Source organism: Oreochromis aureus, linkage group 7 (assembly GCF_013358895.1).
Source record: "Oreochromis aureus strain Israel breed Guangdong linkage group 7, ZZ_aureus, whole genome shotgun sequence".
NCBI lineage: Eukaryota > Metazoa > Chordata > Actinopteri > Cichliformes > Cichlidae > Oreochromis > Oreochromis aureus.
In genome coordinates this window covers 49819499-49837198 of record NC_052948.1, presented here as the reverse complement: position 1 = coordinate 49837198, position 17700 = coordinate 49819499, and the positions used below count along the sequence as shown (strand labels likewise).

Genomic DNA, 17700 nt, shown 5'->3' with positions numbered 1-17700 from the left:
CACTGTTTGCGACGCGTCTGTTCGTCTGCTTATTAACTGCATAAATTCGGCCGAGCAGAAGACACTTTGGCCACAAGTGGCAATTAAGATAAAAGCAAATAGATGTATGCTGTGTGTAGTTTTGCTTTTGTGACGCAGACACTGAAGTGTTTATCCATTAGGCCAGAATCACACGTACGTGTTTCAGGCTTCGGTCGTCTCGAGTCATAATCATTTTAAAAGGGGTGACTTGTTGCATTGCTAAATTGAATTGTGGGCTCTTTGCAGAAAGTTGAGAAAAGATCAAACAGCCACACAGCCATTTGAACGCCAGCCATTCAAATCGCCTTTTTTTGAATGTTCCAGCACAGTTGTGTTGTGTTATGCAAATTATTGAAGACACGCTAAGAAGCCTGATGTCGTGGGTGGTTGTGCTGATCCTTTTTTTCCCTTCTTTCCAAATCAATGCACTGCTGGTGACCCATAGTGTAGTAAAGATAGAACAACACAGATTTGAATTAAATGGATTTGCTGCATAAATTATCCTTTTGTCACGTTGAGTCAGGATTGGACCGATATCTGATCTGAATCTGAATTTGATTGGTGCGACTGATATTTGGGTCGCCAGTGCAGACTCAAAGTGACGCATCCACATGTTTGAGCGAACAAACATTTCACTTAAGCATATATAACAGAAAAGTAAAAGCAACTCCCCTCATTTCTTTGCACTTCAGTCACTGTTATGTTACTGTTATTCATGTTGTGGAAATAGTTAAAAAGTCAGTAATGAGCAGAGGTGGGTGGGTGCTGTTTTTGTTGTTGTTGTTGTTGTTTTGTTTTTCCTTTTTTGTTTAGCTTATATTTACTGAACAAATCACAGCTATCACTGATCGCTACGTTTTGCAGAATGGACACAGGATGAGGGGAGGAAACCTTTAAAGTGCTCGGTTGAAAATAGTCAAATAAGGCAAGTTCACTTACAAAACAAGTTATATCACTGCAATAGACTGGTGACCCATCTAGGGTATAAGCTGCCTCTCACCCCAAGATAGATGGGATAGGCTCCAGGTGAAGCCACTACATCTATCGAAAACCCCAAAATAAAATTCCAAAGAAAGAAAAACACTTTCCTTTGCACACAGCCACTCACTAGTCACTCACAGCACTGAAAATGGCTCGCTGGGGCTGCCTGTTCTTCTCCTAGCTTTTGTATTCTGTGCTGAGTCACCTGAGTCAGCACCACAGGAGTAGAGGGGTGGTGCCTAAACCAAGGAGAGACAAACAGTTACCAACAGATTTAAAACTGTTCTCCTTTTTATCTTAAATACCTCATAGTACCATATCACCCCAATAGAGATGTTTGCTCTCAGATTGTAGACTCACTCGTGGTTCTTAACATTTAAAAGTAAAAGATTAGTCTTAAATCTTTTACTTTTTGACAAAGCTTATAGTCCGAGATGGATCAGGTGACCCTGAACCCTCCCTTAGCTATGCTCCAATAGGTTTAAGCTGCTGGAGAGTTCCCATGATGCACTGAAAAGTTATTCTCGAACCTCTTTTCACTCTCCATATGTTTATACACTGCTTTGCATGTAGTTATTATTAAAATCTGGCTCTCCTTCACAGTGTGTCTTTTGTCCTGCACCCCCCCTTCATGTTTCATAAAAAGTGAAAGTGAAAATAAAATGTTCCTGCTAACAATTCTATGTAGCCTCTCATAGCTTAATCCTGTGTGCCAGTAATTACAAAAAAGAACAAAATAGATATCTGTGGCATAGATGAATCAGACTACCGGCAGTGTTTTTTAGAAGATTGGCACCTTCTTAAGAGCTTTCAGGAATATTGTATGGCAGAGTTTAGCTTGCTTAATGTCATGTCAGCGCATTATTTTGCTTCTTTTGCAGACTAACAGCATGTACAGCTGATTTTTTTTTGTGAGCTTCAGCTTGCATTTCCTGACTGAATTTGGTCTGATTGAAGACGGGTTTTATGCTAATCCAAGCTCAGGAAGTGTTTCAATTTTAAGTTACATAACTTATTATATGGGAGCAATTAATAGTGCTTCAACTCCTTCCACTCTGCATCTGTAATTCATCCGAATAAAAAACACAATGAAGAGTTTTATTACCGTAGACCAAGAGGAAGGTGAAAAGAAGAGACTGAATTTCCATGATTCTTTTGACAACTTCTTCCCATTCAGTGACTTATTTTTAATCAAGGAACTCTGTTTAATCTTCCTGTTTTTTCGCTTAGTCCTTTTCTTTAGCAGTTTCTGCTTCTCTCTTTTCCCACTCCTAATCTCCATCTTAATTCTTTCAGTGTCTTTTTTTATATCTTCTCACTGAGTGTGCACCTGCCTCTCTCCTTTTTCTCCCTCCCCGTGCCATTCCCTCCTCACCCTCTTTCACATCCTCTCCTGCTCTACTGAACTACGCCTCTGTGTTTCCTGCTTTCCTGGAGGGTTGTGGGTGTGCATGAACAGGCCCGCTGATGAGATCAATTATCTATCAGCAGTCACAAAAGTATTGATTTAACACCCCCCTCTCTGCACTGCATCTCTTTTTTGTCCCGTGGGCCTCGGGGGAAATCAGAGGCTCTGGTACGAGCTCGATTGCGTGTACGTGTGAAATGCTCAAGTCATGCCCTAAAATGTGAGCTGTTTAAGTGTGTCTGTAAGAGGGCCTGCAACATCCTCCTACTCAAGAAGGCACATATAGAAGCTTGTCTTAAGTTTGCCAGTGAACATCTAAATGATTCAGAGAAGGCTTGGGAGAAAGCGCTGTGGTCACATGAAACCAAAATGAAGCTCTCAGGCATTAACTCAACCTACCGTGGTTGGAGGAGGAGAAATGCTGTGTACTGTAAAATCTTGGACCAGAACCTCCTTCCCTCAGCCAGAACACTGAAGATGGGTCATGGATGGGTCTTCCAGTGTGACAGTGTCCAAAACATACCACCAAGGCAACAAAGAAGCATATTAAGGTCATGGAGTGGCCTAGTCGGTCTCCAGACCTCAATCCTATAAGAAATCTGTGGAGGGAGCAGAAGCTTCGAGTTGCCAATCTGCAGCCAAGAAACCAAAAGGATTTAGAGAGTCTCTGTAAAGAGGAGTGGGCCAAAATCCCTCCTGAGATGTCTGCAAACCTGGTGACCAGCTACAAAAAACATCTTATCGCTGTGCTCGCCAACAAGGGTTTCTCCACCAAGTGCTAAGTCATGTTTTACTTGGTCATCCAATACTTATTTACATATACAGTTATAATTTTATATACAGTTTCTGACTTGCAAATCAATTTTGTTAACTTTTATGTAATAATGTTTTTGTTTTTTGCATTTTGGATTGGATTAAAATTAAACTTTCATCAAAATTCTTTGGAATTCAGCAGGGAATCAAATAATTACTTCCCCCACCCTATATAGGTTTGGTCCTCCTTTTTTTCCTCTTTTTCCTGTGTCTCCAGTATTGTTCCCAGCAGTGTCGAGGTGTTTTATGAGTTGTTTGTTAAAGCGCAGAAGCATAACAGGCTGCCCCTTTTCCCCTGTTGCCCCTCATTTTGCCTCCCCCAGCCCACCGGGTTTCGTTGGAGTGCAGCTTTTTCTTCTTTGCCACTCTTCTGTTCCATGATTTAAAAGCAGTGGCTGCACAATGCATAGACACACACAAAAACACACACACAGACTCCCCAGAGAGCTTAATCTCTCTTTTCTTCTGACATTTTTCTTTCTTTCACCCCATAACAACTGAAAGCCTATTCACACACTGCAGCACAAACACTTACCTAAAAACACAATTAATACTGAATGTCTCTCTCCTTTTTCTTCACATCCAGCGACACACACAAACACATCCACCAGGGAGGTAGTGCATTGCTCTGTATAAATGCTACATTGGTTTCCCCTCCATTATCTTGCGATTGGACAGTTAATGTTGCAGGAGGCACGAAAAATAGAGGGAGATGGTGGCCAACAGCTTCGACATTTACTTTCCATTTTCAGCCCTCGAATACAAAATACAGATGTTAGCAGAGTCGCAAAGCTCATTCAGTCACCCATAAACATGGGCACGTACAGGTCCATACCCTGACATGCGAAAATGTGCAGGGAATTTTGATGCCTTTTAATATGGATATAAAAAGAGAGAGCATCTTATTTTCATCAGTTTCTTCTATAACAAAATGAGTTATTGCAAAGAAGTCTGTCATTTATCAGAGCTTCAGACCTGCAGTAAACATGCTTTGGTCTGTATTGATTTTATTATGCCATTATATACACTTTACCTAAGGAAGTAAATGCAGCTATAGTGCTGTACTTGTGTGCACATCAGGGCGGAGTGAAATCACTGTCATATTAATAAGAAAAATGTTGCAAATATGTTGTTAGAATTCTTTTTTGAATCACCAATTTAATCAAATTCAACAAACCTACAGTATAGTCTGCATAAATGCACACAACACTTACAGGTCTCCCATTTCTTTTGCAATCACTGTGTCTGACACTTACGGTGTCTCAGTTCTTTGAGTTACAGCAAACAGACGGACTCATTTTCCACTCATGCAAGGTTAACTGTTTGCTTTGGCCTTGCAGTTGAGCTAAATTGGTTCAACTGCTAGCACCTGCAGACAAAGCCCTTAATAAAAGATCATACAGTTTTAACTGGCTTGAGATTTATTTCACTTAAGGATTAAGGTGACTGTGATTTTAAAATTGTAGCAAGCGTTGTAAATAGCTAGCTAGATATTAGCCAGTGACGCTCGTTGTTTTCCGTTTGAGCTTAATCTGAAGATGCTTTTTGTAGTCTTCACACATGGAGCCTACTCTCCATCACCTGAGTCATAATGCTGGTCCTTCCAAACATGCGAAAGGAGTTGTTAAAAACTGCTTCGCAAAACATCGTAAATCCACACAGCAGATGTTTCCGTTCAGATATAAATCATAGTGTCATTTTCTCATTGCTTTCTTGTTACAGCTACCTCAGTTTAGAGTTTCCATATACATCTACACAGTTGTAGATAGTACTGAATGCAGTACCATAACTGATCTCTGAACAGTGGAAGCTGAGGGAGGGGCAACTCACAAAATTGCCTGTAGTTAGTCACCTATCAATCCTCTATCAAGGATCACAGGTAAATCCTTGATGTGCTCACAAAATTAGCCAAAAAAACTGCTTCCCTTATCTCAGTTTGCCAGGCTTCTGCCCTTGCTAGCAGCACCCATGAAAATGACAACAGCTTGTACTCAAGCTAGCTTCCAGAGACAATAGTCAAGCATGGCCGGAAGGCAGGAAGTTACACGATGGATGCAAACATGATGTCTGTTTTTAGCAAACACTGATTGCCTTACTTATTCTGTTGGCATCCCCACTGTGTACACATACCATATCAGAACAGCAATTTAAATATTGTTTTGCATAACACTTGGATAAGCATATAATGCAAAAAACACATGAATTTACAGTTAATGTCACAAAGTAACTGATACAGAAGAGTGTCTTGTATGCTCAATAGGCAAAAACTCTGAGGATGACATATAAATAAAACCCACAATTTCCTTACTGGCCTTGTTACAATCCAAATGCCTATTTTCAACCCGACCCCAGTAGAGTCAGTTGCAAAATTTAATTTAAGAGCTTTGCACCAAAACCCCAGCTACAGTACTCCATATCAGATTTAATTTAGTATGAACAATAAAGTCAGAGTGACAGTTATTAATGATTTTATTTAGGATGCAAAGCTCTTGCCTTTTATCCTCACTTACCCACAGGAATGTTTTGAGTGGACTTGAACCCTCTGTCTCTCTCTCATCACTCTTGATCTAATGAGCTGTTGAAGTGGGGCACACCACCCACTCTTCATACTGATCAGCATTGTGCCTTGCCCAGGTTTTGCACAGGCTTTGGCAGCCACTCAGAATATTGTGTTGGTTATTAGTTTATCATTGTTCATAACTCCTTACATCATCACACTCTACTTTGAGCTTTATTTGAGGTAACAAGTGCACAGTCCTAGTTTATAGTCTTATTCTGCTTTTGACCATATTCTTGTTGTCTATAGGTGATTGTTACACTTGCTTTCCTCTGCTTTTTATATTAGTTGCAAACTTTTTAACTTTGTAGGTCAGCAACACTGGATGCTGTTTAGTAGTTTTCTGTATTTGCTCCTTACCTCTCAGGACCTAGCTTGTCATTATCTTTTTGCTTGGCCTCTCCAAACCATTTCTGGCCATCTGGATGTACCGTAGCGCATGCAGGAATATACATCCATGCCAGATCTGTCTTTTTTTTTCAAATGTACTGGCAGATCAGAGACCTCTGTCGGCGAGGGCAGTAAAATAGAGCACGGCAGTCAACAGGATCAAAGGGCAAAGGGCAAAGGAAGTGCATATGGGAGGAAAGAGTCTCTGATGTGTTCCCTGGTAACAGAGCATCAGTTACCATGATGGGAATGGGGGTTTAAAAGAGGAATGAGGAGGTGAAGAGTAATAGACTGAAAGGAGTTTTACATGTGTCCACATCAACAAGAAGAAAGTTGTAAAAAAAAAACAGCAAAACTGACTATTTTTCTTTATTTATCATTGATCTTGTTGATATTCTTGATCTTTTATAAAAATAACTTCACAGCATTTGTTTATACACATTTATAAAAGATATTTTTCGATTACTTTTCAGATCAGGTCATAAAAAGACACATATTTGCAAACAAAAACAATTTTGCAAGCCAAGTGTAATGGGCTTATATTAACACCATATTACTTTAAGATATTGTGAATGATTTTTCAGTGTGTATTTTGTGTAGTTTGATGTGTAGTAGCAATTGCTTAATGACTTAGTTTAATCAAGATTAGTGGAAATGTTCAATTTGACTGTTGTTTGGCCTGCGCAGGTCATTCATCTTTCCTGCTAGACTCATGGTCTCATTATAAATGCTTTAAAAGACACAAATTACTGTCTACTGCTATAGTCATGTGAAAAACCTACACATCTGTACTGCATTCAAGGGAGTTAGGAGGGCCTTAGCACTTCTATTAAAGCGAAAAATTTGGTGGCAGCATTCAGATATGTGTTATCACAGTGCAATAATCTTCCAAGGAGAAGACATCCCAGAAAATTCTCCCAAGATCAGCCTGTGCAATGCTCAGAGAAACTACAAAAAAATCTGTAGAGCTACATCTGAGACTCAGTTAGCATGTTAAATGATAAAGTTCATGACAGTTCAGTTAGAAAAAGACTGAACTAGTATGTTCTCCTTAGAAAGGTTACCAGCCTCTTCTCTCTAAATCCAGCACAGCTTATGTTCACAATGGTACATCTGAACAAACCACAACACTTCTGCATGTCACCGCAAACACCTCACACTAACTGCCAAGCACGGCGGTGGAGGGGTCATTATTTGGGTTGTTACCTCCACCCAAATGAAATGCTCTGGTGGGATCTTAAGTGTGCTGTGATTGGTTTCCCGAAAAACCTCAATAAACTGATGCAATGTTGTACAGAGGAGTAGGACAAAATTCCTCCAAAGCAATGACAGAGACTGTTAAATTATTGCTGCTAAAGGTGGTTCTACAAGTTACTGAATCATGGGCTGTACTTAGCGTTTTACAGGAGTGCACATAGTGCTGTGAAATGTTAGCAAGCTAGAAAACTATAACTGCACCTCAGGTCTGAAGTGCTTAAATTGAAATGGTGACATGATGATGACTCTAGGTAATATTTGGAATCACTGACTTTGCACAAAAGTCAGCGGCAACTCTTTGCAAGAGAGTGACTAAGCATCAAAATTTGCCCAAATATGGGACCATTTTTGGAAGCTGTGCACAGTTAGACAGGATAGCTGAGCTGCTCTCAGGCTTTGTCCTCTCTTGTTTCACTCAGTCTCCACACTATTAACTTTCCCATTTCATCTCATGATGTCTCCTCTCTGGTGCTGCAGTAGTAAGAGGTGAGTCAGCAAGAGACAGATAATTGTGGTGATAAGTAGAGGGTGCCTGAGGAAAATTAGGAGAAAAGTTTAGAAGTTAAGAACTGTTTCTAAAGTGAAGGGAGACTTGAGTGAATAAGGGTGAATAGGGTTAGTTGGTAACATATTCATGGAAAGGGGTTGCTAATGCTGCTGTTGTCACATGGAGGTGATGTTTTACCATGGTTCCTCTTTTTTCTGTGAGTGCAGCCTGTTCTGGTGTATTTATAGCCGGTTTATTACTGTCTGCCACAAGTCACTGTTTATCAGGTGTCTAATTTTGAACATGTCTCCCTCTCACTATGTCTGTCTCTGTCTTCCTCTCAGCTGATATCCAGTGATGCAGATGGGGCCATTCAGAGGGCAGGACGCTTCAGGGTGGAGAATGGCTCCTCAGACGAGGTGCGCACTATATCACACACTTTTGTGCGCAAATGCATCCTAACAAGTCTCTTGTCTCAGTCTGGCTCTCAAGGTTTTCTTGTACTGATTTTTGGATCCGTAATTATTTTGAAGGCCTGTTTTTATTCAAGCTGATTGAAGGTGACAGAAAATTTCATAAAAAAATATTTTAAGCTCTTCTTCATTTGCCATTCTTTCACTGAATAGTATTAAAGCTAATTTAGGAGGTGGTTGGGGTAGAGTAATATAAAGACTGGAAGTATGGGAAAACTGATTTCCTGGTTCTGTGCAAAGTTACAAAAAACACCTACCAGGCCCTCTAAAGCTCTAAATTACGATGTTATATGAAGGTGGTATTGATTTTCTTATCTAATGCTCAGCAGAGAGGACAATAAGTATCCCTTTAACATGACTCTCTGCCGCTACGAATTGCTTCTTCATGTACTTCCCAAATTTGGGTTTATGACTCATCCATTAGGTCAAAAAGATATATCTAAGGGGTCACAAGATGAATAATGGATGATTAAGACAAAAAAACAGGCCTGTTTCGTACATTCTGGCTTTTCTCCCGTAGTTGTTGGGTTTTTTTTCTTGTTAAATGCAGGCCAGTTTGCTTCTGTAGCTGCTGAAATTGTTCACATCAAGCAATCTACACACTCCTAGTGGACACACCATTATTTTATAGTGATATGCACAGGGGTTAGTGTGGTGCCAGAGCACAGCAAACACTTTTTTTTTCTCCCCTGAGGAAGTAGAATTGCCACATTTATCATAAAAGACATTTATCATAAACCTTATTTTGTGCCAGCCCATGAAAACAAACTGACAAATTGGTCAGAGCTGTCATATTGATGTGATGATTGATTTGCAATGTCAGCTCGAGCACAGCAAGAAAACATTCCAACTTTGAAGCTGCCGTTAGCTGCAGGCTACCTTCAGAGGGTACAGGGATTTCAAAATGATTTTTTTTATCTAGTCTGTCTGGTGGGGGTTTTTTGTGGGGAAGAGTTAAAATGATGAAATTTAAACACAGTTTGTTTTCTTCTTGTGGCAGGTCTTTATTTACCTCATCTGCTTAAACTGATCATATACGTCATTCCTTTTTTAGATAACTATAGTCATATTTTAGTCCCTTTTGAGTTAGTGCATTATCCTGTTTACACAGCCTCAACATTTCCTATATCTGTGTTTAATTAAATTCCCTTTATACTAAGCCATCCCATTTCTTATTAAGACTTTAATTGTGAAACATTTGTTGTGGAAAAGTCAGGAAGATTATTATGTGAAGAAATACATGCACACGTACATAAAATTATTTGTGGCAATGGCATTTGTCCTCTGTCAGCTGGTCACTAATAATGTATGACAAGAGATAACTTTGAGTGAGCAAAACAAACGCTGGCCAGTACACCAGTACTGCGAACAGCTCCTGCATTTGCTGATCTTTGTTTCCTTTTTAAGTCAATTTCCGAGAATGCAGCAACAATGCATCTCTATCATGGGGCCGCCCTATTATGATTTACTGCCTCGATTTTGTCCAACATTTTGGTATTATTTAGGACGTGATGCAATCCGCAAAGACAAAGGTTCTCTTAATCTTAAACCTTAGTCCTCCCACATTTTTAAATTGAGAGCCATGATACAAGTAATAAACAGTTACATCATAGCTTGCTTTTGCTGTATCTGATTTCCTGCCCTGTAATATAATCAGTACTGCTTTATTGTGTAACAGTTTTCCACAATGAAGACTGCTGTGACTCAAGCTGTGACTATCATTATAACATTGTGGCATATGTGTGGTTGTGTGTGTGTGTGTGTGTGTGTGTGTGTGTGTGTGTGTGTGTGTGTGTGTGTGTGTGTGTGTGTGCGTGCGTGCGTGCGTGCGTGCGTGCGTGCGTGCGTGCGTGTGTGTGTGTGTGTGTGTTTGAAACAGACTTTGGACTACACTCCAGGAACCTGGAGGAGAACCGATGTCCATCTGGAGAATCCAGAGTACCACACCAGATGGTTCTTTAAATACTTTTTGGGAAAAGGTCAGTGCTTCTCTGCTGTGCTCTGTTTAAAAAATGCACTCACGCACAGAGCTAGCATGACATAGATCAAGAAATGCCTCCATATTTGGAAGCTTGTTATCAGCCTTGTCCTCATGCACCGCTTTTCATTCAAGGCCAAAACGTATTTGCATCTAACCATATCCCCACTGAGAGTCTCAACTACACCCCAGTCCAATACGTCACCCAAGGAGAAAGCTCACTAAGGACATACAGTATCACTAGACAGACAACGCTGCACAAGATAGCACAATTAAAATTTTACCCTTAGCTTCTGAAATGAGACTGTGCAGCAACCTAGCAACAATTATTAGTATTGGTCACCTGTCCTGCACCTTTTTCATAATTTCCTGCAGAGTGGGAGTAATGCAGAGTGGGAATCACTCTGCATTACTTCTTTCTTAAAAGCTCATTGCTGAGGTTTCCCTGTAATGAGTTCAGTGAGGAAGATTACAATCAGCTAAGAGGTGAGGTAAAGAGCAGAGATACTTGTGAAAGAAAGTTAAGACAGGAAAACTATCAGCTATGGAATAAGAGAATAAGAGGCATCTTTTTCCTCTTCTAGCCAGGGTCTAATCATACTATGGCACGGGCAGTTTAAAAATGAGCCACGTCGCAAGAAATTTGGCTCGACCTGTTTTGGACTGCAGCTGAGCCATCTGTGTCTCACAGCCCGGGCAGAGTCGACTGCATCGCACAAAACAACACATTATGAACTCGAGGCCAGCTACTTTAACACAAGCTTCCCGTTTGATGAAACACCCACAGTGGCACACATCTTACTGATAAGAATAAATCTCTCTATGTCTGTTTCCCTATTAAACTCCATTAAATATGACAATAATTCTTGAGGCTGCTCAAAAAGAACGAGGCTCAGTAGTAAGCCTATAATTGGAACACAGCTTCACGTTACTGCTTACCTTAAGCTTAAAAACATCACCGATTAGGAATAAACAGAGCTTATAACCAAATAGAATAAAAGCGACACACACACATACACAGGAAAAGAAAGCATTAGCTGAGGTGAGGACAAAGAAAGAGGCAGCAGAGAACCTGCATCTAATTGGGTTTGGATGGCTGTTTGGCATTGTTTGGATATGTTACCCTGTCAACCAAAGAGGCAGAGGCATGAATGTGAGACTCTGCTGCGATCTGTGTAACTCCAGGTTTTGAATGACAGAAGAGAATTTAATGAAAGAAAAGGCAGGAAGGAAGACAAAAAGTGAAAAAACATCAACAACAAAAGAGTAAAAGCAGAGAGATGACTGGGCCCCTACTATAACAGAAAAATCTCAATTTTTTAACTTAAACTAATCAAAACTTTAACTCCAGGAGGAGAACCAGCCTGGAGGTGGAATAACACGGGTCAGTTCAAGTAGATAGCTTACTCTGTCAAAGCTCCATCTGTCAAAGTCTTCTTGCATTTTATAAAGCAATGGTTTAAAGCTGAATTTGAAGATATCCTTTGGATTAGCTGGAGCGTATATTCCAAGGTATAAGTCCCAGTGTCCCAGTGTGTATGGCTGAAAAGCAGAATCTTGGATTTGGACCAGTGGACTGAGTAGCCATAGAACTCTCCAAAGCAGTTGATCAGAGTGTGGACTGACAGAAGTGAGGTCGTCAGATTAGTTAATAAAGAAGAATGTTATCCGCATATAAAGTGAATTTGTGATTATGTAAATTTGTTGCTATACCTCTGATGTCATCAGTCTGTCTTATGGCTGAGGCAAGAAGTTCAATGAAAAGTGTCAGAAGAGATGGTGATTATCCTTATCTCGTACCTCTGTTTAATTTGAATGGGTTGGATATTTGTCCATTAGTGATTACAGATGTATAGAATTAGCTGTTTATGTAAGGACCAAATCCAAAATGTTATAGGAGGCAGAAATTTCCAGCTCAATCTATCATTTGTTTCTGCATCTAGAGTAAAAATAATGGCAGGAGCTCTGATTTTAATATCCATTGTACTATTGTATAAGTTAATCAGTTGAATAATCTTGATCTCTTAATCTTAATCATATCTGTAAATGATCTCTGTCCACCATAGTCCACCAAAATTATGTGGGCACGGATGCAGAGAAGAATCCCTTCTACCTATCGGTGGTCCTCTCGGACCAGAACAACCAACGTGTTCCTCAGTACCGAGCCATCCTCTGGAGAAAGACGGTGAGTTCACTGTCTGTGCACCTTAGACATTCAGGATGTATGCAATACATTTTCATCTGAGTAAAATTATATATAAGCTTTTTATATTTTTGCAAGCACCATTAATTGAAAGCATTTTCAGCAAACTGTATCATATGACGTGACTGCATTTCATTGTCTTGTAAGCAGTCTCTTACTGTTGGACCGATAAATGTTGAGATATTTTTCAATAGTTTCATCAGATAGCTCCAGACCAATTAGATGATGAACAAAAAATCATTGTGTGTAATCTTAAAGAATAATTCACAAACATTTATTCTCTTTAAAATCTTAATCTGTAAAGCGAGTTAGATAAATGTAGCGGTAGTCGTGGAGTCTAAATTCCCATAAAATGTGAAATCTTTCCTCCAACTAAAAGTGCAGGGATTAAAAGTTTTAGCACACTGGTGCAAAGATTAATCCTGAACACTGACATTTTCTGCTTAATTAAACAGTTGTGGGAGGTGTGTTTTTTGTTCCTCCGATCTAAACATGGAAAAGCACAAAATGTGCAAAGTCCCTTAAAAATAGTCTTTAAGGCACTATGCTACTCCACTTTTGAGTCACCGTTTGTGTAGGTGTGTGAGTGTGTGTTAGAGAGAGATGCATGATTATTATGGTGAGCATCTAGTTCTGTGATTCAGTTTCATGACCAAGATAGCTTGGATCTAATTTTGCCCTCCAGCCTCGTCTGGAACCTGATTAGGGTGATGCACCTCCGCTGCCTGATCACATTGATTTATCTTGTTTCTGTCAGACTCTAACTGGTACAGGATGTTGTTGTTGAACAGAACAACTTTGTCTTCTCTTGAATTGCTTCTGTTTAATCTTTTAAGTCCTCTGTAATTATTCTGCAAGTAGTTGAAAAATCTCTTTTGTTGTCTGAATTTCTAAATACACACATAAAAAAAAAACTAATTATTTCCAAAATGAACAATGAATGAAACCCACTGTGCTATAATATGATAATCACTGATCTGTGTCACTCTTGTTCACACAGGGGACTCTGAAGATCTCCCTTCCCTACAGCCCAACAAAAACACTATCAGTCAAGTCCATACTAAGGTGAGACGTGCAGCTCCGACCTTTTAGTCACTACACTTTATACCCTCTTTCCAATGCATGAATGAGAATTTATATTGTTGTTATCTCATTCTACAGTTGAGATGTAATTTTTGCATTGCACAATGTAGCTTAACTCAGAACACAAGAAACATTCAAATCAAATCAAATCAAATCAAATCACAGTAATACAAGGTAAAGATCTACAGTAATAGAGAAATAACCCCAACACATGACCCGCTATGAGCAAGCGCTCGGTGACAGCGGGAAGGAAAAACTCCCTTTTAACAGGAAGAAACCTGCAGCAGATGGGTGAGGGGGAGGAAGACAGGAAAAAATACACGCTGTGGAAGACAGCCAGAGTAATGAACTAATGATTAAATGCAAAGCAGTCTAAAAACAGACAGAGAGTGAAAGAAAGGTGAGAGAATTAAAAATACTCAGTGCATTATGGGAAGCTCCAAGCAGCCTAGGCCTAGTGCCGTATAACTGAGTTAAAGTTTTAAGCCTACTCTTAAAAGTAAAGGGGCTGTCCGTGTCCTCTAGCCAAAGTGGGAGCTGGTTCCACAAAAGAGGGACTTGAACGCTGCACCCCATTCTACTTCTAAATGACCTAGGAGCCACAAGTAAGCCTGCAGTATGATAGTAAAGTGCTCTATATGATCGGTTACTAAAGGTCTTTAAGATAAGATGGGCCCTGATTATTAAAGACCCTGAATGTGAGGAGAGGGTTTTAATTCAATTCTGGATTTAACAGAGAGCCAGTAAACAGAGGCTAATAGGGAAGAAAATGTTGAAAAAATATGCAACATTTGTATAATTTCACCAGAACTTTGCAAATATTTCCTGGTCATTCTTTTCCCCTCAGCATTTTATTTTCATCAGCAGATGTCATCAGTGACTGGTAACAAGATATTAAAATATGTACGAAAAAGAAGGTTTGAGGTGTTAAATTCCTCAAGGCTAAGTTGTTCCACAAACTCTAAATGAATACAAATGGTTCAAGCTAGATGGGAAATCCCCTGTATCAGGTTTTAATGAGTGTTAACCTTTGGGCTGTTTGTCTTTCGTCAACCCTAAACACTTGGGTTTTTTGTCTGTTTCTTCCACTCCTCCTTTTTCTGCCCCTCCTGCTTCTGCCCGTACAGTGCAATGAACATGGACAGGTTTGAGAAAGGCCCCAGGGAAATCCTCAACCCGGAGATTCAGAAGGTGAGAATGACACCAGCACAACGGCAGGCTCTTAATGAAATATAGCACCGACCGATTTCATGCCAACCCGGATCAGCGACATCTAAACTTCATAATGTCCTTAGGCTGTGTCATCTCTAGCTGCAGTGCTGGTCAGTGACAGTTGTTGTGTCCTCTTTCCCCAGGACCTGTTGGTGTTGGAGGAACAGGAGGTATGAATATGATATGCTTTTCATGGGATAATTTAGCATATCTGTGGTAATCCTGGAATTTTCTGTCATTAATACAGTTTGATTTTCTTTTTTTCTAGTGTTCTGCATGTTTGAGTGCATATGTCTTTTTTATATGCTGAAATGGTTGCATGAGTACAACTACAATTGTTCTTTCAAGTGTTATGCAGATTAATATGTTTCTTGCTCTTATGTGATTACATAGTAACTATACACTATTTCTCTTGTCTCCAAGTTGGGTCATCAGTATTTAGCTTTTCTTGTTACCTTTTGTGGATCTTTTGTTTAATTTATTACATGTTTTTTTAATTTCTTTTAAAAAAAATGTAGAATTTATTTTGCACGTTTAATCTCTAATCTAACTAAATTTTCTTTTAGGGTTCTGTCAACTTTAAGTTTGGTGTGCTGTATGCCAAAGATGGACAGCTCACAGATGACGAGATGTTTAGTAATGGTAAATCCTGCTATGCTCATTTATTATTTAGTGTTCAAATTAAAAACTGTATATAAAAAAGGACACAGTCACTGTGACATCAACCATTTATGAGTGGATTATCATTTTGAAGCTTAAAATGAACAGTTAGGTTGCTGCCATCTTTGGGCGTCATCATTTTTGGTCACTAGCGCTAGCTTGTTTAGCCCTTAAACGCTGACGGGAGTGCCCTCAATTCCATTTGCGTAACTATTTTTAAATCCCGGTAGACCCACAATCAAATAAGTTAGAGCATTTTGACATGAAAACAGAGGAGTTTACTTACATATCATGCATTCAACTTGTCGCCGGCCGCAGTTTCCTTCTACTAATGGGTTTGCAAAAATAGCGTCAGAAGAAATCCAGACACACGCTTTGCGGATCTGATCAACTGTCCATTGCACTTCCTAAGCTGGAATAAACATCATCACGTTATCAGCATGAACTAACACGTCTGCCACTTACTGCGAAAACCAGAAATTATGTCATTTTTGCAGGAAATGTAGTTTTAGGTTGTTTTTGTTGTTTTTTTAATTTCAGGGCCATTTAAAGATCCACTGGTGCAATTGAAAGTTATGTTTGACTTTGTGCCTTTTTTACACTTAGAACTTTGATTGCACTGTTGGAAATAGTTTTACGGAAGAGGATTAGGGCCACCGAAAGAAAAAAAAAGTGGGCATGTCTTTTTTTTAAAGTCAGAATTCTGAGAAAAAAGTCAGATTTTTTACTTTAATCTCAGAATTCTGGAAAGTAAGACAAAGAAAGACGTGCCCACTTTTTTTTTTCCCAGTGGTCCTAATCCTCTTCCATATAGTTTATTTTGATGCACATGCAGATTTTTTGCACAATAATATCTATTTTTGTTTTGTTGCAGTTTATAAAAAATGTAAAACTGAAATTATGAAAACATGAATTTCCTATGGTTGAAAACTATTTCGTTCAACTTTTTTTGCATTTAAAATTTCGAGGGCTACACCTTTGACATTTCTGTAACTAGAAAAAATGTGTAAGCAAAACAAAACCGATTTTCAATTTCTTTGTAGTTTATTACAGTTTTTAGTAATTTATGTAGTTACTATGGACTTGATACATACATATTATTCAAATTTGGGATATAACGGTTGTATTGATGCATAGCAACTTGAAATACTCTTAAAAAAGGCACTACAGCATGTAAAAATGTAGAAAAGATAAGATAAGCTCTGATGGCCTTGTTAAAGGATAGGCTTAAAACAGTTAGCAAGATTACAAGACTTTCTATAACCTCATTAATGTTACTAACCAAGCTAGCTTTTTCACCTTGTTTACAGTTTTCATGTTAAGCTAAGCTAAACTAAGCTTAGCATATAAACTTTAGAGTGGTGTAGATCTGGTCGCCAAAAGTGTACTTTTTCCAAAATGTCAGAGTAGAATAAAAAACACTACATCCCACAATAGAAGATATCTGCTTAATGACTTGTGTTGTTGCAGAGACGGGGAGTGAGAACTTCGACAAGTTTCTCAGTCTGCTGGGTGATACCATTACACTGCAGGGATGGGCAGGTTATCGAGGAGGGTTAGACACCAAGAGTAAGAATGTGCACCGTTTGATCACATAACAAAACATCACATTCAAAAGGAGGCCATCCATTAAGGTTTTTTTTTTCTCTGTGTATTGTTATACTGTTTTTGTCTGCAGATGACACTACAGGAATTAAGTCCATCTACACAGTGTATCAAGGTCATGAGCTCATGTTCCACGTCTCCACCATGTTACCCTACTCTAAAGAGAACAAACAGCAGGTGCGTTACAAGTGTGGTTGTACACATTTGGTCTCTCTTTTTTTGTAACACTTTTAGTGTTTTCTCGATTTCATATATTTTTATACATAGTTGTTTTTTTTACAGTCAGTCACTATGTCTCTCCGGATCATTGGTCTAGATGAAATATTGTAGTATGGATACATGATATAAGCATTTGTACAAACATTCATGATGTCCAGAAGAATCATTCTAATAGTTTTGGTAAAACCTTGAAGTTGTGGTTTTCCGTGAAATATCTTTTTTAGATTTTTAGCCAACATCAGCTGATGGCTCCGGATGCCCTGCCCCATTCTGCACAGGGGTCTTAATGATCTCTCTCCCCACCTCTGACTTTATATGTGTTAGACCGCCTGTCATAAAACCAACAAAACACA

The 17700-nt window shown here is 39.2% G+C and overlaps 1 protein-coding gene across 5 annotated transcripts in view; it reads left to right on the top strand.

Annotated features, from left to right (window-relative positions):
- garnl3 (GTPase activating Rap/RanGAP domain like 3) overlaps positions 1 to 17700 on the top strand; it is a 77952-nt gene that overhangs the window by 38060 nt on the left and 22192 nt on the right. For all 5 annotated transcript variants that reach the window (XM_039615437.1, XM_039615436.1, XM_039615434.1 and 2 more), the window contains 9 exons: positions 8259 to 8333; positions 10267 to 10366; positions 12432 to 12550; positions 13569 to 13633; positions 14779 to 14842; positions 15007 to 15033; positions 15430 to 15505; positions 16994 to 17092; positions 17202 to 17305. In XM_039615437.1, coding sequence (XP_039471371.1) covers positions 8259 to 8333; positions 10267 to 10366; positions 12432 to 12550; positions 13569 to 13633; positions 14779 to 14842; positions 15007 to 15033; positions 15430 to 15505; positions 16994 to 17092; positions 17202 to 17305 — 729 coding nt within the window. The remainder of the gene's footprint in view (positions 1 to 8258; positions 8334 to 10266; positions 10367 to 12431; positions 12551 to 13568; positions 13634 to 14778; positions 14843 to 15006; positions 15034 to 15429; positions 15506 to 16993; positions 17093 to 17201; positions 17306 to 17700) is intronic.